A 27,327-nucleotide genomic window follows, 5' to 3' on the forward strand; every position below is an offset into this window, starting at 1 on the left:
CTTTGCAGCCCTAAGTTCGATCGCTAGGTCGAACAGCTGCGGGGACAGCGGGCATCTCTGCCTTTTACCTCTGTGCAGCTGGAAGTACTTGGAGCTGGTTGTATTTATCCATACGCTCGCTGTGGGAGCGTTGTACAGGAGTTTCACCCAAGCGGTGAACCCTGCTCCAAGCCCAAACCGCTCCAGTACCTCTGAGGTATTTCCATTCGACTCTGGCGAAGACCTTTTCTGCATCCAGGGAGATGATCACCGTGGGTGTTTTCTCCCCGGTTGAGGTCATGATCACTTTCAGCAGGCATCTGATGTTTGACGTTAACTATCTACCCCCTTGACAAAGCCTGTCTGGTCTTCTGCAACCACCTCTGGTACACAGTCCTCCAGCCTTTTGACTAGGATCTTGGCCAGTATTTTCATGTCTACGTTTAACAGCGAAATGGGTCTGTAGGACCCGCATTCTGTTGGGTCTTCGTCTTTTTTAGGTATCAGTGAGATTGAGACTTGTGCTAGCGTAGGCGAAAGGGTGCCCCTCGCCAGCGAATCTGTGAACGTCTCCCGTAGGTGCGGGGCTAGTGCCGTCACAAACCTTTTGTAGAGGTCTGCCAGGAACCTGTCTGGTCCCAGTGCCTTCCGCATCTGCATGGAATGGATACTCTCCATGATTTCTCCCAGTTCTAGCAGTGCTTCCAGCCCCTGTTTCCTGTTTCCATTCCTTTACCATTGAAAGTTGGGGAAGACAAATGCATCAGTGCTGTTTCCTCAACTCCATAGCCAAATTCTTAAAGGAAGTCTTTATAGGAGAGGTTTTTCTCCCTTGGCTATTTTTTAAAAAAGCTTAAACATAGTTTTGGAATGATTCTATTTCTTGGCCGCTCAGCATTCTTACTACTGCATGCTTTGGCAGCCTGAAGAAGAAAAGATTCACATGCTCCAGTGTTGCTGATGTTCACTGTCTGACGTCTTGAATGAAGCATAGTGACTTGGATGAGGTAATCAAACCACTGGCACCAAGAAAAGTCGATGGTCAGACAGATGGGTAGAAAACTAAAGAAATGGGGGTGGATTGGAGGGTGATTAGAAGGACTTTTACATTGATGAAACTGGTGCGATGAAATAGTGATCAGTCAGAAAATACTGAAATTAAATATTTCTTTCCAAAATTAAGCACTTTTGTGAACTAACTTTTTTTGTACCTGCTTTATAGATCAATGTTTAAAATGGCGGACACTTCCCTACAGAGTAGACGATGTCGGTAAGGAATATCCAGACAGTTGGGCATGTTCGATGAGTCCTGACCACATACAGAATCGGTATGTATGACCAAATACCAAACACACAGCTGAGATAAGTCTTTTTATGTCCTATCCTGCAACGCCTAACAGTGTTAGGTGGCGTTGGGAGCCCCTCTCCTTGATTTAACCTGGATGGATGATACAGCAGTCCTGAGGTCTGTGGAAGATAAAACTCCCATTTGGAGAGTACTGTACCAAATACTTCAAAGCCAGAATCTATTTGAAATGGCATAGTAGATAGAAGTGTTTACTGTAAGGGCAAAACTTTAACTCAGCTCCCATTTGTCAACCTATACTGTCTTTGTTTTTCTTCAGGTGTGATGCTCCAGAACAAAAGCAAAATGTACCAATAGGCGCACTCCGAAAAGAGGTGAAATCTCATGAGGAGAAAATAGAGGCACAGCAAAAGAAGTTAGAAGCATTGAAGGTAAAGAGCAGGACATAAATTAAATTTGGTATAAATGGGACAATTTTTAAATTTTCATTTTCATCCGGTAATTCCAAGTGTTTAAGCTTATGAGCTGAAGGCTGAGTTCGCCATGGTTCTTGAACACTTACTTTACCACATTCCTTCAACTGCTTTTTAAGCCCATTTTCTCTGCTAACTTGTGCTTGGGCTATAGTTCGAAAAGTGCCAATGACGCTCAGCTGTATGCCCCAAATGTCGTGAGCCTCTTTAACTATCTGGAGGTACATTGCCGACTGAAAAGTACATTTGTGTGAGCTGCAAACTGGTCCTTGGGGTGGAGACTTATGGGACAAAACTCTGCTCTGCCTGCCAGCTGTAAATATCCTTGTGCCAGATCAGTTTAGGCCAGGGGTGGGCAAACTTTTCCGTGCAAGGGCCACATTCAGAAATTCACAATTTTAAAGGGCCGCATAGTATTAATAGTCCCGGTTGTAACCAATTAGCGTGCGGCATATACCTCAGCGCTTCCCCCGGCGGCATCCTGCCTTTAGCCCTCTTTATCTCTACTTTTCAAAAATGGAGCTTCACCCGGTTATGATTCTGGGCGCCTCATATAGAACATAGAACAGTACAGCACAGAACAGGCCCTTCGGCCCTCGATGTTGTGCCGAGCAATGATCACCCTACTCAAGTCAACGTATCCACCCTATACCAGTAACCCAACAGCCCCCCACATTAACTTTTTTTTTATGACTTGATCTTGGTGGGCCGCATAAAGACCTTTGGTGGGCCGCATGTGGCCCGCGGGCCGTAGTTTGCTCACCCCTGGTTTAGGCTGTGGACCAATTGCATGAAATCACTACTCATTTGCAATGAGTAAGCTTTAATTGATACTTAGCTGTGACATACTAACTGTCGCTAACTTTGAAGGTGTGCATTTGTGTACCACTCTAGAACATGAGCACAAAAACCTAGGCTGACATTCGGTGCAGTAATGAGGGAGTGCTGCACATCAGATGAAAATAAAAGTTCCCAAATACAAGAACACTAAGGCAGTTGTCTCCCATGTCTTTAGCAATATTTTAATCTCTCAGTAACATAACAAAAGCAGATAATCCAATCATTGTCTCATTGCTGTTTGTGAAACCTTGCTGTGTGTGCAAACTGACTGCCGCATTTCCTACATTGCAACATAGAACATTACAGCACAGTACAGGCCCTTCAGCCCTCAATATTGCGCCGACCTGTGAAACTCCTCTAAAGCCCATCTACACTATTCCCTTATCATCCATATGTCTATCCAATTACCATTTGAATGCCCTTAGTGTTGGCGAGTCCACTACTGTTGCAGGCAGGGCATTCCGCGCCCTTACTACTCTGAGTAAAGAACCTACCTCTGACATCTGTCCTATATTTATCTCCCCTCATTTTAAAGCTATGTCCCCTCGTGCTAGACATCACCATCCGAGGAAAAAGGCTCACTGTCCACCCTATCTAATCCTCTGATTATCTTGTATGCCTCAATTAAGTCACCTCTTAACCTTCTTCTCTGTAACGAAAACAGCCTCAAGTCCCTCAGCCTTTCTTCATAAGATCTTCCCTCCATACCAGGCAACATCCTGGTAAATCACCTCTGCACCCTTTCCAATGCTTCCACATCCTTCCTATAATGCGGCGACCAGAACTGCACGCAAAACTCCAAATGCGGCCGCAACAGAGGTTTATACAATTGCAACATGACCTCATGACTCCAAAACTCAATTCCTCTACCAATAAAAGCTAACACACCGTACGCCTTCTTTGTTAAAAAAAAATAATTTTTGTTGAAAAATTTTGAATTTATACAACATCAAACCATACTAAAATACCAACAATAACAATAATGACAACAATCATGAACCTTCGCCCCTCCTCAATGAACAACCCAACATATTAACAGCAACTTAAATTAACACAATGTTAAGTTACATAACTGTAGCAGAAAAAAAAATTGGAAACTATAATAAGGAACCCCCCCCCCCCCCCCGGGTTGCTGCTGCTATTGACCAAGATACCTATCTTTGAGCCAGTAAGTCCAGAAAAGGCTGCCACCGTTTATAGAACCCTTGTACTGATCCTCTCAGGGCAAATTTGACCCTTTCCAACTTTATAAATCCCGCCATGTCATTGACCCAGGTCTCCACACATGGGGGCCTCGCATCCTTCCACTGCAGCAAGATCCTCCGCCGGGCTACTAGGGACGCAAAGGCCAGGACACCGGCCTCTTTCGCTTCCTGCACTCCCGGCTCCGCCGCAACTCCGAAAATCGCGAGTCCCCACCCTCGTTTGACCCTGGATCCTACCACCCTCGACACCGTCCCCGCCACCCCCTTCCAGAATGCTTCCAGTGCTGGGCATGATTCGCTGGACTCCCCGAACATCTGGTTCACCTGTCCTCACCCCCAAAGAACCTACTCATCCTAGTCCCGGACATGTGGGCCCGGTGCAGCACCTTAAATTGGATGAGACTAAGCCTCGCACATGAGGAGGAAGAGTTGACTCTCTCCAAGGCATCCGCCGAAGTCCCGTCCTCTATCTGCTCCCCAAGTTCCCCCTCCCATTTAGCCTTCAGCTCCTCCACTGACGACTCCTCCACCTCCTGCATTACCTTATAGATGTCAGACAGCTTCCCCTCTCCGACCCACACCCCCAAAAGCACTCTGTCCATCGTCCCCCGCGAGGGCAGCAAAGGGTCACCGTACGCCTTCTTAACAACCCCCTCAACCTGGGTGGCAACTTTCAGGGATCTATGGACATGGACACCGAGATCTCTCTGCTTATCCACACTACCAAGAGTCTTACCATTAGCCCAGTACTCTGTCTTCCTGTTATTCCTTCCAAAATGAATCACCTCACACTTTTCTGCATTAAACTCCATTTGCCACTTGCAGCTGCACTCTGCAGCTTATCTATGTCCCTCTGCAACTTGTAACATCCTTCTGCACTGTCCACAACTCCACCGACTTTAGTGTCATCTGCAAATTTACTCACCCATCCTTCTACGCCCTCCAGGTCATTTATAAAAATGACAAACAGCAGTGGCCCCAAAACAGATCCTTGTGGTACACCACTAGTAACTGGACACCAGTCTGAACATTTCCCATCAACCACCACCCTTTGTCTTCTTCCAGCTAGCCAATTTCTGATCCAAACTGCTAAATCACCCTGAATCCCATGCCTCCGTATTTTCTGAAATAGCCTACCGTGGGGAACCTTTTCAAACTCTTTACTGAAATCCATATACACCACATCAACTGCTTTACCCTCATCAACCTGTTTGGTCACCTTCTCAAAGAACTCAATAAGGTTTGTGAGGCACGACCTACCCTTCACAAAACCATGTTGACTATCACTAATCAAATTATTCCTTTCCAGATGATTATACATCCCATCTCTTATAAACCTTTCCAAGACTTTGCCCACAACCGAAGTAAGGCTCACTGGTCCATAGTTACCGGGGTTGTCTCTCCTCCCCTTCTTGAACAAGGGGACAACATTTGCTATCCTCCAGTCTTCTGGCACTATTCCTGGAGACAAAGATGACTTAAAGATCAACGCCAAAGGCTCAGCAATCTCCTCCCTAGCTTCCCAGAGAATCCTAGGATAAATCCCATCTGGCCCAGGGGACTTATCTATTTTCACACTTTCCAGAATCGCTAACACCTCCTCCTTATGAACCTCAAGCCCTTCTAGTCTAGTAGCCTGTATCTCAGTATTATTCTCGACAACATTGTCTTTTTTCTGTGTGAATACTGACAAAAAATATTCATTTAGTAGCTCTCCTATCTCCTCGGGCTCCATGCACAACTTCCCACTGCTGTCCTTGACTGGCCCTACTCTTACCCTAGTCATTCTTTTATTCCTGATAATAGAACATAGAACATTACAGCGCAGTACAGGCCCTTCGGCCCTCGATGTTGCGCCGACCTGTGAAACCCCTCTACAGTTGCTATTCAAAAGCATCATTGGCTTAATAGCTCTTAAGGACATCCTGACATCACAAGAAGTGCTATATAGTTCTAAATTCTATTTCTTTTTCTTTTTGATGCTAACACTAGATGACAGAAGTGAGGGGAAAGAGATTTTATATAACGGTACTAAATACCCTCACCTGGATGAGCAGAAAAACATTTAAGTCTCAATCTTTTTAATGTTTATTTAATTGCTTGACTTGTGATTGAATTTTGGTGTAAATGTTCTTTTAAATAAAGTCCTGTGGAGAGGTAATGTTGGTTTGCCATTCATATCCCATTCTAATGCCAAGCTCTAATGTAATTGTAACACATTTGCCCTGTAGTTTGAGCCATGCTGCTGATTTTTTTCCCTCCAGTATGTCACCTGACAAGCTAAATGTAAACTGATTTAAACTGATACATTTTATAAAATGATTGCGTTTTATGGTTTCATTCTTTTATAATACATTTTCTTGATTCAGCACCTTCCCACAGTTACTATTTCAGGTAATACTCTCTTGTCTGGATATCTAACCAATTGGCAATCCTCTTCACTTTATTGCAGCTTATCAGTTTTAACTGCCTTGATCTACCATGGGTAACAAAATAATGCTGCACTCGACTATAAAACTTGGGTTTATAGTGTTGAAAATGGCCAATTAGAGAAGTAATGAATAGTAAGAATGCTACAATGTAGGTTTTACAGGAATTGTCAAGTTTATTCATAGCTGAGATGCTAAGTTTAAAATGTCCCCTTAAGGGTGATCTTTTTCTCACTGTCCATACTCCAACCTGCCAAAATATGGTGACTTCAGATGAGCCTTCACTCTCCATTTCACCACCCCATAACAATTTAAACAAGACTGATATTCTTTTGAAAGGAAGTGACTCGCACAAAACAAATTTAAATAACTTGATTTAGTTTTTTTTTAAACTGCCAATCAAACACATTCGAAAAGATTCCACAATATGTTTCTGTCTGAATTGAACGGTTTGCTCTGTTAGACACCGACATGAAACAAAACAGGATCTGTAATATTTGTATCAAAATAAACCTCTAGTTTCTGATCGTGGAATTGGTTTTTAACCCCTTATCAACTATGAAAAACTGAATGAAACAAATGCCATGCTAAATCTCAAGTATGTTTAAATCCTCAGCATAAAATGTCTGTAGAGTTTGAAATGTTTCTACTTTATTTTCAACAAAATAATTGATGGGAAATTAAAGTATTTCATGTTAATTTTTTTTTTGATTTTGTTGATTTAAAGTGGATTTTTTTTTGCTGTTGGTTCTGATTTCTGATGTTTGTTTCCAGCAAAACATGCCTATCCGTTCGCAGGCCGATTTAAGGAAACTACCACTGGAGGTCAGCCGCAATCCCTCACTGGAGGTACGTAGTGTTAAGACAAAGAGTGCTGTGGAATCCAGAAATTGGGCATTATACATTATTTAAATTTCTTTTTTTTTTTAATTGTCTGGGCATAGCTAGAACAGCATTTATTTTTCTCTGAAAAAAACAATTCTAAGGAACCAGGGACCAAAACAAGGGAGAGGTACAGGTTACAAAGCTTTCACTCCGCACATGGAGGTCACTAAGCTCCACAAACATTTCTGAACCAATGGCAGGAACTCTTCTGGCGCCCTGCGTACCCCAATGACCTCAAGCCACAGTGGTGAATGGGGAGGGAGGCAGACCATCTTGACATCTTTGTTATCTGTCCTATGATTTGACATAAGGTAAACTACCAGCCCCTAGAAATAAAGTATATTAATGAGTGCTTGTCAGGGAGCAGCGCTCATCAGGCTGTCCCCTTGAGATGGAAGATGAGCAAGGGAGGATGGAAGGAAACTGAGGGAGGAGTTTGCCAACAGTTTGACCCGAGGGCAGAATGCTGCTATCACAAGCTACTGAGATCAAAGCACTCTGTACGAACTGTCCGTTTGTCCACCAGGATCAGTGAGCTGCTTGTAACTGTCACTTTTGCTTATACTTTTCATCTATAGCTAATGCACCGTATCTGAAATGTTACTTAATAAATACCTTAAATCACTGTCCGTGTGGAGTTTGCACATTCTCCCCGTGTCTGCGTGGTTGTGGTTTCGCCCCCACAACCCAAAAACGTGCAAGCTAGGTGGATTGGCCACGCTAAATTGCCCCTTAATTGGAAAAATGATTGGGTACACTAAATTTATATATTAAAAAAAATAAATACCTTAAAAATTACTTGCTCAAGGTAGGCAGTCGAGTTCTTCTGTCTGTGGCTCCCGAACTCCAAATCTTATAACATTAATTTGTCATAACCTTTTAATGTACAGTATATATATTTGGTGTGAAACTGCCACTTTGTTATATCTTTGTTCAAAAAGTAACTTTAGCACCATGAAGTTTAATTTTACTAGCCTGTGTATCCGGACAACTGGCCTATGCTTCTTCCTCCTGGGGTGTAGATATGACTTATTTTTCCAGCACGCAGTTGGAGCATGGAAATCAAGGTTAGGAACATAGGAATTAGGAGCAGAAAGAGGCAATTCAGCCCTTAGAGCCTGCTCTACCATTCAATCAGATCACAGCTGATCTCTTCCTGGTCTCAAATCCACCTCCCTACCTGTTCCCCTTATCCCTTTAATCAATTTTTTAATCAGAAATATATCTATCTCCTTCTTGAAACCATTTAATGACTCAGATTCCACTGCACTATGGGGCAGTGAGTTCTTTCTGATGTCTCTAAATGATGAGAGGAAATGACCATGGGTGAACAAGGGGTAGTATAATTGCCCTGACGATAACACAGTATAGGCAGTTTTTTTTCCTAATTTACACTTGGGATGTGGTGAGTACTAGTACAAAGATGCCATTGGGCCTTCCTGGTGGATAGGAAATTCCAGGAAAATGGCTCAACGAAGGTGCCCAGGTCTGGATGTGTGATTTGGAGGGGATCCTGGAGATGATTGCTTTTCCACACACTTGCTCTTTTCACCCTGCTTGATGATGGAGTATTTGGGGGAGATTGTACTGCCAAAGTAAATTATAGTTTGGAGAGTGTAATCCCACTGTATACTGGTGACGGAGGAGATGAATATTGTGCCTAGTGACAGGAACAATTTTAGCATGCTGTTCTATCCTGCATGGTGTCAAGCTTTTCAGACGTGGACGTTGCACCTGCACCAAATTAGATGAGTTGTGATGATCTCATCACGCTCCTTACTTTAGCCTTGTCGATGGGGGAAATATGAAGCAAGCCACTTGTTGCAGAGCACCTACCTGCTTCCATTGTCTTGTAACTGGTTTGTGTCTAGCTACATTTCTGCTCACCGATTCCTAGCATGTCGATGTGGGACTTGGCATTGTAGTGCTGGTGAAGACTAAGGGGAATTGGTTGACCATTTTCTTGTTTGAAGTGGTCATTATCAGCCACTTAAGTGGTTGAATTTGTTATTTATCAACCCAAATCAGGGTGTAATGCAAATCCTGCAGAAGACTGACATGAGATACTTCATTCTGGGGGAGTTACAATGGAGATACGAACTGGAATTGTTTGCGAATGGCCCTACTAGGTATCCTATGACAGAGGGAAGATCATTGATGATCTAGCTTATGATTATTGGGAGAAGGGCAATTCCCTGCGAATTCCTGTGCAACTTGGTACTGCATTGACTGATCCTGGTAGCCATTAATTATCATCCTTGTATCAGGATGATACAACTCCTGGAAGGTTCACCTTTTACACACACACCCCCCCATTAACTTCCGTTTCTAAATTACTCCTTTAAAGCATTATTAGTTGATCCCTTCATGTTTAGGACAGATATCTCCTGGCATTCAGCTCCTGTGTCCATGTCTGAATCTGCGATGAGGTTTGAAGCTGAGTGCTTGCTCAGCTTCACTGTAGAATCAGAATGCAGCATCTGTGATGAGACCATCAGTCGATTGGGTAGTTCTAAAAGCAGTACTTCTGTACCTCAGTGGCGCCACAGCAAGAATGAATTCATCATGACATGTAAACTTTGGTGGTCAGTTAGTGTAAAGGATATTTTATGTAAGATGTTTTTCCCCCTTTTTTTAAAAACTAAATTTTGAGTATTAGTTACTCACATTTCCATTTAAGGGGCAATTTAGCATGGTCACTCCACCTACCCTGCACATTTTTGGGTTGTGGGGGCAAAACCCACGCAGACACGGGGAGAATGTGCAAACTCCGCATGGACAGTGACCCAGGACTGGGATCGAACCTGGGACCACGGCACTGTGAGGCAGCAGTGCTAACCACTCTGCCACCAATGTAAAATGGTAATCACCGAATTAGTAAAATGAGAATACAGTGATGAGAGGCCTAATATCAATAATAGTTAAGATAATGGAAACTAGTTAAAGTGCAAAGTTTCTTCGAGACAGGTTTCCAAAACCACTGAGGACCTCCCAGATTAGCTTGCATGGAATCTATCTAAAGGAGATTGCCAGTTCATTGTCTGCAGCAGCATTCAACATTCATGGTTTGAACTCTGCCATTAGGAGCTGGATTGAGACTGTCAAAGCACAATTCACATGGGGCTTTTGCAGTTGCTTGAGAAGAGACCTTAATTTCATCTTTCAGGGAAATACATCCGCAAACAATCTACAGTTTATTCTTTTAAGCCAGTGCCAAAATAAAAATTGATGGAGATGTGGAAACATTTCTGTTCGTGTAGCCTTTGTATGGTTGTCTCTGAGATCTGAAGGAAAGAAATACAGCCAATGATAGATATATTTGACATAAATAATCTGACATCTTTTTGCAGTCACTCTGAAGAGCTTTGTGTTTTCTTAAAAGTAATGCTTTAATTTGTCTGTAGGGCCAGTCATCTACAAGTAATCAGCGACCACGATCACCTCCTCTAGCTGATATCATCAAAAATGCTCCAAGCCATCCGCCTCCAAAGCCCCAAGCTTTACCACGAAGGGGATCTGCAACTCGATCTGTAAGCAAAGCCATGACCACTCACACCAACTTTACGAATAAGAAAGCAGCAGTCAACACAGGACGGTCCCAGCAGCGACCATTAGTCTCTGCTAAACAAAGTGCTGCCTCTTCCAGAGTTGGAGCTCAGCCTTCTACCTCTCTGAGGAATGCTCCTGCTGTCTCTGCAAGCTTGAAGAGTCAACCGGGGAAAGGAGCAAAGAACTTGGGGCTCAGGAAGGAGACGCATAGTAGGGGAGCACAGGTATTTAAAGATGCTTATCAATGTGACGGGTATCCATGCTGGGGAATAGGCAGTTATTTTGACTTATAAGTCAGTACGTGTTGCATGCAGAATAAATGCCTTAAATTGTTTCAACAAGACTTCTTAAACTGAGCCTCCGAAAAACCTTCGGTTGCACCATACAAATTCTCCATTTGCTTCACCATCCATTTTTGGCCTTTGTTTTGTGTTATATCATATATTCAAGGTTCTAGATCTGTTTTGTTTTTACTCCTGGTGGCGTAATGCAGAAACACGTGGAGAAAGTGCAAACTCCACACAGTCATCTGAGATCAGAATCGAGCCCAGGTCCCTGGCACTGTGAGGCAGCAGTCCTAACCACTGTACCACCACAGTGCCACTCCTGCTGGAGAACTGAACTTCTAGGCACCACAGGTTGTTTGTGCCGTGGAAACTTATATTAATTATTGGAGCGGACTTCAGTCTTTACTGAAATACCTTGAAAAAACAAGGATAAGAAAGCTTAGAGGAAACAAATTGTCATTGGAGCCTGAAGCTTCTTGGAGCTCAACGCCAAGTAAGATAGCCGAGTCAGATTCTCTCTCCCTTGCCACTCCATTAACGGCCGGGTCCTCACCAATAACTTGGCGAATGAGTATGAGAACTACCGACAAATCGTGTCAGAGAAGCTGAGAAGATCAGTCGATGAGGCTTTGGCCCCTATTCATGGGGCTCTGGGAAAAATTAACTAGACCGTCGAAGTCCAGAGAGCCACTATTAAGTATAAATGGTGGATTTATCGGCTCATAGTGATCGGATTGCCACGCTGGAGTCCAATCTGACCGATAGCTGATACAAACAAATCACAGAGCCAAGTTGAATGACCTGGAAAATAGGTCCAGGAGGCAGAACAAGATTTTGGGGTTGCCAAGGGGGGTTGCGGGCCATATCCCCACAGAATATTTCTTGGACATGTTCTTTAAGGTGGTGGGTGAGGGTGGATTTGCATCTCCACCGGACCCATCGCTCATTCCAGCCAAAGCCTTGATCTGAAGATCCATCGCATGTGGTGATTGCGAGATTTTGCAGTTATACGGAGAATGAGATGATTCTGTGGTGGGCAAGGGAGCACCGTGATTTCAAGCGGGAAGGCCACTCCATTAGGTTATATCAGGACATAGGCACTGAGTTGGTGAACAAAAGCCACGCTCAATGAATTGAAAGCCACCCTGTATAAAAGTGAAATCAGGTTTGGGATGGTGTATTCAGCCCGTCTTAGAATAACATTCGAGGACAGAGGTTATTTTTTTTCAATATGCCAGGGGATGAAGGTGCTTTTGTTAAAAGGTAAAAGGTTTCTTAAAAGATAATGTGGTTTATGGTTCTGTTGACAGCCATGTTGTATTTATTGTTCTTGGGCTTATTTTTTACTTGTTATTGTTGGGTTTTTGTTCTTTATATTAATATATGGTTTCCTTTCCTTTTTTTAAAAAAGGGAAGAAAAGCTTGGCGCAACATTTAGTCGCATGTGGGGCGTGCAAGGGAAATAGGGTTTTGGGAGTCTTTTATTTTATTTCTTCTTCAGTGGGAGAGTCTCTCCTAACTAGTTAACGTGAGTGGTTTTGAAGGGTTTGCTGCAGCTCACTAGAGGTTTTTTAGAAAATGAGCTTAGAGTTTTTGTTTTGTTTGGCTTTGTTAAATGTAACTTTTAGTAGTAGGGAGGGTTTTCGTTTGCCTCACTCTTATTTGCTTTTGGGTGTGGTCACATTCAATGGTGATGATGTTGGGAGTTGGGGGGGGGTAATTTGCTGACTAGTCCAAAGATGTGCAGGTTGGGTGGATTGGCCATGAAAAATTGTCCAAAATTCTATGATTAACCTAGGACAAAAGTTCGGCACAACATCGTGGGCCGAAGGGCCTGTTCTGTGCTGTATTTCTCTATCTATCTATCTATGCCTGTTGATTTTTCTTTGTCCAGTCTTTTGACTTGGTTTGGTGGATATCTTGGATCTTTTTGCTTCACCTTTTCAGTGCCCCTTGGTTAATCTCACTTGGTGGCAATGGCTGTCTCCAGATTGGCGGGGGGCGGGTTGAATGGCCCAGTGAAGAGATCGAGGGCATTTGCCCATCTCAAGTGTTTAACATCCAATGTGGTTTTTGTTAGCAAGAGATCCACTTGTGGGTCAGTGACCAGACCATATCAGACAGTTTGGAGTTGGGGCAGGTTTTTTGTTCTGGTTTTGATGGCCGGGCCCGGGTACAGTGATTTTAATTAACAAGAGAATTCAGTTGTCCTCCTCTAAGATTATAGCCAACCCCAGTTGTCAGTGCGTTGTTTGTTGTTCCCTCTTGAGCACCCCAGATGTTCTGGTCAGCATTTACACTCCGAACTGGGATGATACAAATTTTATTAACTCCCTGCTGGTCTCCCTCCCGAAACTCATCTTCGGTGACGAATTCATTTTAGGTGACGAACTGAATTATTTTTTGGAGCCTAGGTTGGATCGTTCCAAGCCTAAATCCCTGGTTCCATTGGGATGGCCGTGGCTCAGATGGAGATGGAGGTGGTGGTGGTGCTGGTAGGGTCTCCCTCCTTCGGTGGTGACGGCTGAGTACTCAGCAATTGTTATTTCAGACCATGCTCCATACTTCATTGATTTGTTGCTAGAGTCTGATCCCACCCAGCATTCACTTTGTAGGTTTGACACTACACTCTTAGCTGATAAAATGTAAACAGCCATAGACGAGTATATAAAATCTAATGGGTGCGATTCAATTCCACCTTCCACACTGTGGAAGAATCTTAAGGCAGTCCTCCAGAGGAGGTTATCTCTTGCAGGGTGTATGTGTTGAAGACAGCTAGGCGGGAGCAGCAGAGTCTGATGGATTCCATTCTAGAGGTGGATCACCAGTACTCGCTTGATCCTATTCCGGAGCTATTGGCATATAGGAAATAAATTACAGATCCAGTTTGAGCTATTGTCTACTGGGAGGATGGTACATCAGTTACAACACTCTAGGGTACGTTCGAGGAGTACAGGGAGAAAGCCAGTCGTCTTCTGGCTCACCAACTCAAAACTGCAGACAGCCTCCCGAGTGATCACTCAGATATTTAATTCGGGTGGCAACCTCGTTTCCACCCCTGCCCGGGTCAATGTGGTTTTTAAATCTTTAACCACGATCTTTATAGATCGGAGCCCCCTGCAGATAAATCGGTCGTGTCTGACTTTCTGGATGGGCTACCCAACCCAATGGTTGAGGTGGATAGGAAAAGTGAGTTGGACTCCCTGCTATGCTCAGACGAGATTTTAAAATGTATTGGGCTGACGCAGTCTGGCCCCTGGCCTGGATGACTTTCCAATTGAATTCTACAAGATGTTCCCTGAACTTGTGCCATTGTTATTGGACATGTTTAATGATTCCCTATCCTGGGGGTCACGACCTCCGACCCTCACTCAAGCTTTCATTTCCCTGCTTCGTAAGAAAGACAAAGACCCGACAGAGTGTAGTTCGTACTGCTGTCCTATGTCGTTCTTGAGTACAGGCATCAAGCTACTCGCTAAGGTGTTGGCGCTGCAGTTGGAGCCTTACATCAAAGGTGCTTCGTGAAGGGAAAACTGTTGTTGCCTCTTAAATATTATCATAGAAACATAGAAAATAGGAACAGGAGTGGGTCAATCTGCCCTTCGAGCCTGCACCACCATTCGATATGATCGTGGCTGATCATGCAAATTCAGTTTCCCACTCCCGCTTTCTTTCCAAACCCCTTGACCCTTTTAGCCGCAAGAGCTAAATCCTTTCCCCCATCTCACTATCCGAGCTTGAGATGATAGTTTCTGTGGGTGCTGAAAGGGCATTTGATGCAGTGGAGTGGGAGTATTTATTTGAGATTCATAAATTTGCATCCTGGATTAGCCTGCTATATAATTCCCCAACTGCCAGTGTTTGTACAAACACTCTGAACTCTCTTTTCCCTTGAATAAGGGCACTAGGCTGCCCACTTTCTCCACTCCTGTTCACTCTGGTAATAAATAGAGCCGTTCTCTAGAGCGCTGAGGCCCTTGAGTCAGTGGAATGGTATTTATCGGGATGGGGTGGAACATCGGCTATCCCTCTACGTGGACAATCTACTTTTTATGTTACTGACCCAGCTACCTCCATCGACGACATAATGAAGTTGCTTAACACCTTTGGCTCCTTCTCTGGGTATAAATTGAATTTAAGCAAATGTGAATGTTTCCCAGTTAATTCCCCTGGGAAGCAATTGGGGACGTTATGTTTTACTTATCTAAGATAACTTTTCGTTATCTCGGGGTCAGGTGGCCCACAACTGGGCCTCACTTCGTAAGTTGAACTACATGATTCTGGTTAATAGTAACAAAACAGATTTGCAATGGTGGAATAGCCTTCCTCCTTGGCAGGTAGGGTTCAGACTTATTAAAATGAACGTCATCCCGAGGTTTTTCTTTTTCTTTCAGTATCCTCCCATTTTTCTCCCAGGTCCTTTTTTATCACAGTTAATAAATTCATATCCTCTTTTACTTGGGCAGGTAAGATTCCGCAGCATTCTGCTTACAAGGGGGACTTGGACCTCCCCAATTTATTGTTCTATTCCTGAGCTGCTAACATTCAAAAAATACTGTTGTGGATTAGTGATCCCAATTCTATTTGGGGACAGATGGAGGCTCGTTCCTGCTCTACTTCTACTCTTCTTGCCATAACCGCTGCACCATGGCCTTTTTCTGCTGTCAGATTTTCCTCAAACCCAGTGGTAGTCTCCTCTCAGGATTTGGAAACAAGACAGCATTTTAATCTCCTTTTCCTTTCTTTGTTAGTCCCTATTTGCCACAAGCACTTTTCCTGCTGTCTGGGTTTCACCCAGCATTTAAATCTTGGGAATTGAAGGGTCTGGAGCAGTTTGGGGACCTGTTTCTGAAGGGGAGGTTTGCTCGGTTTAGGTTGGCCCCGTTCTTACTGATGGGGATTGATGCAATGCACTTCACAGGGTTTTTTTTTTTATAAATGTTTTTATTCAGTTTTCGTATTTTATATTGAACAAATTACAAATTGTTAGGAGAGAGAAACAAAAAAAAAACAAACAAAAACAAACACGCAAAAATTAACATACATATTTACAGGTAAGCATCTTCGTAGTAGTAACTGCGCGCCCCCCCCCCCCCCCCCCCCCCCACTTCACAGGGTTAACTCCCCGACATCATGTGCCCAGCTGAACTTGATTCAGTTTACGGTGTTACACAGGTCACACTTGACTAGAGCAAGGATGAATGGGTTCTTCCCAAATGCAGATGGTCGCCGTTCTCTTGATCCAGCTAGTCATACACACATATTTTGGTCTTGTCCCAAACTCGTAAGTTTCTAGGCTTCATTCTTTAATACCGTGTCGGAGATACTCCATGCGGATTTAGATCCGTGTCTGCTGGTGGCCAAACTTGGTGTGTTAGATTTGCCGGTGATTCAGTCTGGGGTAGAGGTGGATATTGTTGCCTTTACCTTGCTGACAGCCTGGAGGCGAATATTGCTTGGTTGGAAGACTTGATGCCATTTCTGCATTTGGAAAAGGTCAAATCCACCATCAGGGGGTCGGTGGAGAGGTTCTATCTAAGATTGCAATCATTTATTGCCTTTTTTAAGTCATCATCAGTTATTAGTACATTTAAGTTAGGTTTAGTACTTAAGTTAATTATGGGTTGTGTGTTTCACCTTTAGATTTGATTGGGTTTTTTTCCTCTCTCTTGTTTTCTTCTGCTTTGTATCGATTATTATGAAAAAAAATTTAATCCTTTATTTTTTTTAACGTTCTGTTTGGTAATCTGCTGGCATTGCCTGCTTGACTTGTATTGCATCATCTATTAATTCAGCAATATATTTCTGGCTGAAGTCTCGTGATACATAGCTTTTTACTTTCAAGTTGGGGGGTGGGGGTCCGACCCCGGGGGAGGGGCTCCACTTTTGTCTGGCCCACCATCGGGGCCTACCGATTGGCGGGCTGGCCTCACGGCCTGGGGGCCTCCTTTCTTCCACGCGGTCCCTCTAGCCCTATGCCATGTTGTGTCGGGGCCGGCGCAGAGAAAGGAGCCACTGTGCATGTGCTCGTTGGTGCCGGTGCCACTGCGCATGCGCGGACCCCGCGGCGCCCAGTTGACGCTGGGATTGGCAGCTGGAGCGGCGTGGGTCGCTCCAGTGCCATGCTGGCCCCCTGTAGGGACGGCATTTACGACGGCATCAACACTTAGCCTCAGGATCAGAGAATCCCGCCCACTATTTCTGGATTAGGCAAGGTACCAAGCAGAAGTCAGGTATTTTGTTGAGCAAGGGAGAATGGGGCCCTGAGAAAAGCCCAAGGAACTAATTTGGCCTCCACATTCCTTCCAGCAGGTGCTTGCATAGGACCAGAGGCATTGGGAGATTGTTCTCCCATTTAACCCAGGTTACGGCACGAGTTGATTAAAAGGGGAATCAAGAAAACTAGCAGGGAACTTCGAATACTGCCCCCAAGAAATTAGTCAAAAAATGCCCTACTCCGAATTGCCTGGAATTTGTCAGACAATTTTATTTCAGCACTTTTTAATTCCAGAGCTTTTTTTTTAAAAACTGAAAATCTTTCCATAGTCTGCAGGGACAAGAAAAAGGAATACGGTAATAGAAAGCAGTGAGGAAGAGGAGGAGGAAGACGAAGAGGAAGAGGAGCAAGAGGAAAGGAAAGTGAAGATATCAGCAAAGATTTCGGAGTCAAAGCGCCTTAAAAAGGACATAACCGATGTTGTGGAGGTAGTATTGTCAAACTGGAGATCCAGCCCCCTTGTTTACCCACTCATTCATTTCCTCCCTTGAGTGTCTCTGTGCCATTTATTCTTCAGTCACTTGGAAAATGAGCAGGTTATTTGCTCCCAATAGAGTCGTAGAGTTTTACAGCACAGAAAGAAAATCGTGTCTTGTACGCTATGACATTTCAATTGCTCATCTAAATGCTTCTTCAATGTTGTACAGGTTTTCCGCCTCTCACCCCTCAGATAGCGAGCTCCAGATTCCAACCACCCTCTGGGTGAAATTATTGTCCTCAAATCTCCTCTCCTTTACTTAAATCTGTGCCCTGTGGTTATTGACCCCTCAACTAAAGGGGAAAGTGGCTTCCTACCTTCCTTATCCTTCATAATTTTGTACATCTCAATCAGTTCCCCCCTCAGCCTTCTCTGTTGTAAGGAGAACAATCCCAGCCTAACCCTCTTCATTAGCTGAAACACTCCAGCCCAGGCAACATCCTGGTGAATATCCTTTGCACCCTTTCTAGTGCAATCAAATCCTTCCTATAGTATGGCGACCAGAACTGAACTCAGTACTCTAGCTGTGGCCTAACAAGCGTTTTATACAGCTCCATTATAACATTCCTGCTCTATAAGTACCCCATATGCTGCCTTAGAACATAGAACATTACAGCGCAGTACAGGCCCTTCGGCCCACAATGTTGCACCGTCCTGTGAAACCCTTCTAAAGCCCATCTACACTATTCCCTTATCGTCCATATGCCTATCCAATGACCATTTGAATGCGTTTAGTGTTGGCGAGTCCACTACTGTTGCAGGCAGGGCATTCCACGCCCTTACTACTCTCTGAGTAAAGAACCTACCTCTGACATCTGTCCTATATCTATCTCCCCTCAATTTAAAGCTATGTCCCCTCGTGCTGGACATCACCATCTGAGGAAAAAGGCTCTCAATGTCCACCCTATCTAATCCTCTGATCATCTTGTATGCCTCAATTAAGTCCCCTCTTAACCTTCTCTCTAACGAAAACAGCCTCAAGTCCTTCAGCCTTACAAAGAACAAAGAAAAGTAAGGCACAGGAACAGGCCCTTCGGCCCTCCCAGCCTGCGCCGATCCAGATCCTTTATCTAAACCTGTCTCCTATTTTCCAAGGTCTACTTCCCTCTGTTCCCGCCCATTCATATACCTGTCTAGATGCTTCTTAAATGATGCTATCGTGCCCGCCTCTACCACCTCCGCTGGTAAAGCGTTCCAGGCACCCACCACCCTCTGCGTAAAAAACTTTCCACGCACATCTCCCTTAAACTTTCCCCCTCTCACCTTGAAATCATGACCCCTTGTAACTGACACCCCCACTCTTGGGAAAAGCTTGTTCCTGTCCATACCTCTCATAATTTTGTAGACCTCAATCAGGTCCCCCCTCAACCTCCGTCTTTCCAACGAAAACAATCCTAATCTACTCAACCTTTCTTCATAGCTAGCACCCTCCATACCAGGCAACATCCTGGTGAACCTCCTCTGCACCCTCTCCAAGGCATCCACATCCTTCTGGTAATGTGGCGACCAGAACTGCACGCAGTATTCCAAATGTGGCCGAACCAAAGTCCTATACAACTGTAACATGACCTGCCAACTCTTGTACTCAATACCCCGTCCGATGAAGGCAAGCATGCTGTATGCCTTATTGACTACTCTATCAACCTGCGTTGCCACCTTCAGGGTGCAATGGACCTGAACTCCCAGATCTCTCTGCACATCAATTTTCCCCAAGACCCTTCCATTGGCCATATAGTCCGCTCTTGAATTTGATCTTCCAAAATGCATCACCTCGCATTTGCCTGGATTGAACTCCATCTGCCATTTCTCTGCCCAACTCTCCAATCTATCTATATTTTGTTGTATTCTCTGACAGTCCTCCTCGCTATCTGCAACTCCACCAATCTTAGTATCATCTGCAAACTTGCTAATCAGACCACCTATACCTTCCTCCAGGTCATTTATGTAGATCACAAACAACAGTGGTCCGAGCACGGATCCCTGTGGAACACCACTAGTCACCCTTCTCCATTTTGAGACACTCGCTTGCACCACTACTCTCTGTCTCCTGTTGCCCAGCCAGTTCTTTATCTATCTAGCTAGTACATCCTGCACCCCATACGACTTCACTTTTTCCATCAACCTGCCATGGGAAACCTTATCAAACGCCTTACTAAAGTCCATGTATACGACATCTACAGCCCTTCTCTCATCAATTAACTTTGTCACTTCCTCAAAGAATTCTATTAGGTTTGTAAGACATGACCTTCCCTGCACAAAACCATGCTGCCTATCACTGATAAGTCTATTTTCTTCCAGATGTGAATAGATCCTATCCCTCAGTATCTTCTCCAACAGTTTGCCTACCACTGACGTCAAGCTCACAGGCCTATAATTCCCTGGATTATCCCTGCTACCCTTCTTAAACAAAGGGACAACATTAGCAATTCTCCAGTCCTCCGAGACCTCACCCGTGCTCGAGGATGCTGCAAAGATATCTGTTAAGGCCCCAGCTATTTCGACCCTCGCTTCCCTCAGTAACCTGGGATAGATCCCATCCGGTCCTGGGGACTTGTCCACCTTAATGTCTTTTAGAATACCCAAAACTTCCCCCTTCCGTATGACAACTTGACCGAGAGTATTTAAACATCCATCCCTAGCCTCAACATCCGTCTTGTCCCTCTCCTTTGTGAATGCTGATGCAAAGTACTCATTAAGAATCTCACCCATTTCCTCTGAGTCCACGCATAAATTCCCTCTTTTGTCTTTTAAGTGGGCCAATCCTTTCTCTAGTTACCCTCTTGCTCCTTACATACGAATAAAGTGCTTTAGGATTTTCCTTAACCCTGTTAGCCAAAGATATTTCATGACCCCTTTTAGCCCTCTTTATTGCGCGCTTGAGATTCGTTCTACTTTCCCGATATTCCTTCAAAGCTTCAGTTTTGAGTTGCTTCGATCCTATGTATGCTTCCTTTTTCATTTTAGCTAGTCTCTCACTTTCACCCGTCATCCATGGTTCCCTAATCTTGCCGTTTCTATCTTTCATTTTCACAGGAACATGTCTGTCCTGCACTCTAATCAACCTTTCCTTAAAAGACTTCCACATTTCAAATGTGGATTTATCCTTAAACAGCTGCTCCCAATCCACATTCCCTAGCTCCTGCCGAATTTTGTTATACTCTGCCTTTCCCCAATTTAGTACTCTTCCTTTCGGACCCCTCTTGTCCTTGTCCATGAGTATTCTAAAACTTTACGAAATTGTGATCGCTATTCCCAAAGTAATCACCGACTGAAACATCAACCACCTGGCCGGGATCGTTCCCCAATACCAGATCCAGTATGGCCCCTTCCCGAGTTGGACTATTTACATACTGCTCTAAAAAACTCTCCTGGATGCTCCTTACAAACTCTGCTCCATCTACGCCTCCAACACTACACAAATCCCATTCAATGTTGGGGAAGTTAAAATCTCCCATCACAACCACCCCATTGCTCCTACATTTTTCTATAATCTGTCTGCATATTGGTACCTCTACTTCATGCTCGCTTTTGGGAGGCCTGTAGTAAAGTCCCAACAATGTTACTGCACCCTTCCTATTTCTCAGCTCCACCCATATTGCCTCAGTGCTCGAATCCTCCATCATGCCCTCCTTAATCACAGCTGTGATATAATCTCTGACGAGTAATGCAACTCCTCCACCCCTTCTACCTCCCTCTCTATCCCTCCTGAAGCATCTATACCCTGGGATATTCAGTTGCCAGTCCTGCCCTTCCCTCAACCAAGTCTCAGTAATACCAATAGCATCATATTCCCAGGTACTGATCCAAGCCCTAAATTCATCTGCCTTACCTGCTACACTTCTCGCATTAAAACAAATGCACCTCAGACCACCTTTGCGTTCATCATCTCTTCCCTGTCTACTCTTCCCCTTAGTCACATTGAGTTTATTGTCTCGTACCTTACTGGCTTTAGTTGCTGCTTCTTTACTGACCTCTAACTTCCTAATCTGGTTCCCATCCCCCTGCCACATTAGTTTAAACCTCCCCAACAGTGTTAGCAAAAGCACCCCCTAGGACATTGGTTCCAGTCCTGCCCAGGTGTAGACCATCCGGTTTGTAATGGTCCCACCGCCCCAGAACCGGTTCCAATGTCCCAAAAATCTGAACCCCCTCCCTCCTGCACCATCTCTCAAGCCACGTATTCATTCTGACTATTCTTGAATTTCTACTCTGACTGTCCCGTGGCACTGGTAGCAATCCTGAGATTACTACCTTTGAGGTCCTACTTTTTAACTTATCTCCTAACTCCCTAAATTCTGATTGTAGGACCTCATCCCTTTTTTTACCTATATCGTTGGTGCCTATATGCACCACGACAACTGGCTGTTCACCCTCTCCCTTCAGTATGTCCTGCAGCCGATCGGAGACATCCCTGACCCGAGCACCCGGGAGGCAACAGACCATTCGGGAGTCTCGTTTTCGACCACAGAAACGTCTGTCTACTCCCCTTACAATTGAATCCCCTATGACTATATAGCCCTGCCAGTCTTTTTCCCGCCCTTCTGTGCAGCAGAGCTAGCCATGGTGCCATGAGCCTGGCTACTACTGCCTTCCCCTGGTGAGTCATCTCCCCCAACAGTATCCAAAACGGTATACCTGTTTTGGAGGGAGATGACCGCAGGGGACACCTGCACTGCCTTCCTGCTCTTCCTCTGCCTTTTGGTCACCCATTCCCTGTCTCCGTCACCAATCCTAATCTGCGGTGTGACCAACTCACTGAACGTGCTATCCACGACCTCCTCAGCATCGCGGATGCTCCAAAGTAAGTCCATCCGCAGCTCCAGAGCCGTCATGCGGTCTAACAGGAGCTGCAGCTGGACACACTTCCCGCACATGAAGAAGTCAGGGGCATCGGCCGCGTCCCTGAACTCCCACATTGCGCACGAGGAGCATAACACAGGTCTGGGATCTCCTGCCATTTTTACCCTTTACCTTAACTGATTACAAATATAGTATCAAATAATTAATAAGTGAAAGGAATAAAGATTTTACTTACCGATCACAATACTTACCAACACACGAAGAGTTAAATTTCTCCCAGCAACTGCTAATTGGTGCACTTTCCTTGCCAGCCAATCAGGTCACTGCTTTGCTGTGATGTCACCCTTCAAGGTAAGTTTTTAAAGAGAGACACTTACCTTCCCGACAACCACGGTTGTTTTTTGTTTGGTTAGAGGAGGGGGTAGGGAGGGAAACACTGAGGAAGTGTAATTGTCACTTGACAACAGCCCCTTCACAAACCACCTTCAAATTAGGCTGACCGCACTGCACGTATGCAAATCTCCCCGGAACAACCAATCAGTAGCTCCGCTCTGCTGCCCTCTGCTGGATGCTTGCTTGCACTCGAACTCCTTGGGTCTCTATCGCAGGTACACCTCCAAATTAGGCTGACCGCACTGCACGTATGCAAATCTCCCCGGAACAACCAATCAGTAGCTCCGCTCTGCTGCCCTCTGCTGGATGCTTGCTTGCACTCGAACTCCTTGGGTCTCTATCGCAGGTACACCTCCAAATTAGGCTGACCGCAATGCACGTATGCAAATCTCCCCGGAACAACCAATCAGTAGCTCCGCTCCCTCCATACCAGGCAACATTCTTGTAAATCTCCTCTGTACCCTTTCCAATGCTTCCACATCCTTCCTATAATGTGGCGACCAGAACTGCACACACTACTCCAAATGCGGCCGCATCAGAGTTTTGTACAACTGCAACATGACCTCGTGGCTCCAAAACTCAATTCCTCTACCAATAAAAGCTAACACACTGTACGCCTTCTTAACAACCCTCTCAACCTGGGTGGCAACTTTCAGGGATCTATGGACATGGACACCGAGATCTCTCTGCTCGTCCACACTACCAAGAATCTTACCATTAGCCCAGTACTCTGCCTTTCTGTTATTCCTTCCAAAATGAATCACCTCACACTTTTCTGCATTAAACTCCATTTGCCACCTGTCAGCCCAACTCTGCAGCTTATCTATGTCCCTCTGTAACTTGTAACATCCTTCTGCACTGTCCACAACTCCACTGACTTTAGTGTCATCTGTAAATTTACTCACCCATCCTTCTACGCCCTCCTCCAGGTCATTTATAAAAGTGACAAACAGCAACGGCCCCAGAACAGATCCTTGTGGCACACCACTAGTAACTGGACACCAGTCAGAGCATTTCCCATCAACCACCACTCTTTGTCTTCTATCAGCTAGCCAATTTCTGATCCAAACTGCTAAATCACCCTGAATCCCATTCCTCTGTATTTTCTGAAATAGCCTACCGTGGGGAACCTTATCAAACGCTTTACTGAAATCCATATACACCACATCAACTGCTTTACCCTCATCCACCTGTTTGGTCACCTTCTCGAAGAACTCAATGAGGTTTGTGAGGCACGACCTACCCTTCACAAAACCACCTCATCGACCTATCCTCCCAAAAACTGCACCACCTCACACTTTTCAGGGTTAAATTCCATTTGCCACTGTTCTGACCATCTGACTAGCCTGTCTATGTTGTTCTGTGACCTGACGCTTTCCTCCTCTCTCCACACCATCAATTTTCATGTCATCTGGAAACTGACTGATCAGACCACCCACCTTCCCATCTAAATCATTAATATATACTGCAAACAGCAAGGGACCCAGCACCAATTCCGCCGATACACCACTGGACACCGGCTTCCAGTCACAAAAACAAAAACAACCTTCAACCGACACCCTCTGCCTCCTACCACTAAGCCAATTTTGGATCCAATTTGCCAAATTGCCCAGGATCCCATGGGCTTTCGCAGCTTGATCAATCTCCCATGCGAGACCTTGTCAAAAGCCTAATTGAAGTTCATGTAGCCTACAAAGTGCACATCCTTCATCTACACACCTCCTTGAAAAATTCAATCAAATCTATTAAACACAATCTCTCCTTGATAAAGCTATGATGACTAATCTTGATTAATCCTTGCCTCTCCCAAGTGTGGATTAATTCTGTCCTCAGAATTTTTTCCATTAATTTCCCTATCACTGATGTTAGACATACTGACTTGTAATTATCTGGTTCTTCTTTACTTCCCTTCTTGAACAATGGTACCACATTAGCTGTCCTCCAGTCCTCTGGCACCTCTCTTGTGGCCAGAGAGGATTTGAAAATTAGCACCAGAGCTCCTGAAATCTCCTCTCCTGCATCACACAGCAGCATAGGATATCTGAGCTTGGGGATTTATCTACTTTTAAGCCCGCTAAAACTGCTAATAATACTCTTTATTAGTGTCACAAGTAGGCTTACATTAACACTGCAATGAAGTTACAGTGAAAAGCCCCCAGTCGCCACACTCTGCGCCTGTTTGGAAACACTGAGGGATAATTCAGAATGTCCAAATTACCTAACAAGCACATCTTTCGGAACTTGTAGGAGGAACCCGGAGGAAACCCATGCAGACGCGGGGAGAACGTGCAGAGTCCGCATAGTGTTCCAAGCTGGGAATCAAACCTGGATCTCTGGCACTGTGAAGCAACAATGCTAACCACTGTGCTATCGTGCCGCCATAACACTTTCCTCTGGTGCTAATCTGTTCAATTAACTCACAGTCCCTCTCCATGCTTTCTATACCTACATCGTCCTTCTCCATAGTGACCACAGATGCAAAATACTCATTGAATACCTCCTACGTCGTTCGGCTCCACACACATTGCCACTTTGGTCGCTAATAGGCCCTACTCCTTCCCAGGTTATTTGCCCTTGATATACTTATCAAACACCGTGGTACTTATAGATTTTTCATGCCCCTTCTTGGATCTCCTGAACTTTTTTTTAAGTATCCCCTGCACTTCCTGCACACTTAAGGCATCCATTGTTTTCAGCCCTCTGTATCTGCCATAAATCTCCCTTGTTTTTGTCCCTGACCCAACCTTGTATTTCCCTTGATATATAGGGTTCTCTGAACTTTCTGGTATAGGATCATGATTTCCACTGCTCTGATGTGGATTTTCCTATAAGTAGCTGCTGCCAGCCCACTTTGGCCAGATCTTGTCTTATCCTATAAAAATCGCCCCACAAGGGGGAATATTTGGTCTACGTTTACTTTATTAATCCCTTTTAGTATTTTATATACCTCAATCAGATCCCCTCTCATCCTTCTAAACTCCAGCGAGTATAAGCCCAAACTGTTTAATCTCTCCTCGTACGTCGACCCCTTCATTCCCGGAATCAATCTGGTGAACTTTCTCTGAACTGCTTCCAATGCCACCACGTTCTTCCTCAAATAAATACACCAAAACTGGACGCAGTACTACAGATGTGATCTCACTAACACTCTATACAATTGCAACAACACTTCTCTACTTTTATATTCAAGTCCTTTTGCAATAAACGGCAACATTCCATTTGCCTTTTAAATTTCATGCTGCACCTGGATACCGACTTTCTGCATTTCATGAACAAAGGCACCCAGATCCCTCTGCCCAGACGCATCTTGAATCTGCATTCCGTTTAGATAATAATTTGCCTTTCTATTTTGTCACCAAAATGGATAACCTCACACTTATCCACACTCAACTCCATCTGCCAAATTTTGGCCCAATCTCCTAGAGTATGTATGAAAATCTTTATTTCCTCTTCACTACATGTTTTCTGACCTATTTTAGTGTAATCCACACATTTTGCTATGTTACACTCAATCCCTGCTTGCAGATCATTTATATAGATTGTAAACAGTTGATGTCCAAGGACTGACCCCTGCAGCACTACGCTAGATCGCCAGCCAGGGAAGGACCCATTTATCCCCACCCTCTGCTTTCTGTCAGTCAGCCAATCCTCAATCTAATCTAGTATTCTACCCCCAGTCCCCTGCGATCTCACCTTATGGATCAGTCTTCTATACGGCACCTGACCAAACGCCTTCTGGAAGTCTAGATATACCATATCCACAGGTTCCCCATTTTCCATCTGTCATGTGAGAGTACCTTTAAGAAATGGGTGTTTTTAAAATAGCTGTAGTGGGTGTACCTTTAAGGTGTTTGTCAGATGGCTGCAGTGATGTCAGAGAGTGAGTGGAGCTGGGCTGTCTGTCTGCTTTTACTTTCACTTTGGTCTATCTGCTACAGGGTGCGTATTAGTTTCATTTTGAGAGCTAGATGGCTGCAGGAAAAGCAAGCAGCTGTATAAGGATCTCTGCAATCTAAAGACTGTCTCCATATCATTTGGGTGATTTCAAAATGATAACTGCTCTCAGTAGAGAACTTAAACCTGACCTCTGTGTTAAAAAGGGTCTTTTGTCTTATGGATGTTGCAGGGAAAGATTAAGGGTTACTTACAAAATATTGTATATGTGGGGATGATTGGTATTGATAAGATGTTTACTGTGGGTTTATAAAGTGTTAACTGGTTTCATAAATAAACATTGTTTTAATTTAAAAGTACTTTAGCTCTCTGAAGCACCACACCTGCAAAGTAGGCCTGTGTGTTCCCCATAACTACAATCTATTCAAAGTTGTAGGTCAGGTGAACTGAATGATACATTTCGGGGTTCTCTAAACCCTGGCCCATAACACATCTTGCTGGTTACCTCTTCAAAGGAATCATAGAATTTACA

General features: G+C 44.5%; 1 protein-coding gene across 3 annotated transcripts in view; it reads left to right on the plus strand.

Annotated features, from left to right (window-relative positions):
- morc2 (MORC family CW-type zinc finger 2) overlaps positions 1-27,327 on the plus strand; it is a 169,067-nt gene that overhangs the window by 119,911 nt on the left and 21,829 nt on the right. For all 3 annotated transcript variants that reach the window (XM_038821895.1, XM_038822071.1, XM_038821984.1), the window contains 5 exons: positions 1,202-1,307; positions 1,605-1,716; positions 7,007-7,081; positions 10,522-10,890; positions 17,500-17,658. In XM_038821895.1, coding sequence (XP_038677823.1) covers positions 1,202-1,307; positions 1,605-1,716; positions 7,007-7,081; positions 10,522-10,890; positions 17,500-17,658 — 821 coding nt within the window. The remainder of the gene's footprint in view (positions 1-1,201; positions 1,308-1,604; positions 1,717-7,006; positions 7,082-10,521; positions 10,891-17,499; positions 17,659-27,327) is intronic.

This window comes from Scyliorhinus canicula, chromosome 1, assembly GCF_902713615.1.
Source record: "Scyliorhinus canicula chromosome 1, sScyCan1.1, whole genome shotgun sequence".
NCBI classification, from domain to species: Eukaryota; Metazoa; Chordata; class Chondrichthyes; order Carcharhiniformes; family Scyliorhinidae; genus Scyliorhinus; species Scyliorhinus canicula.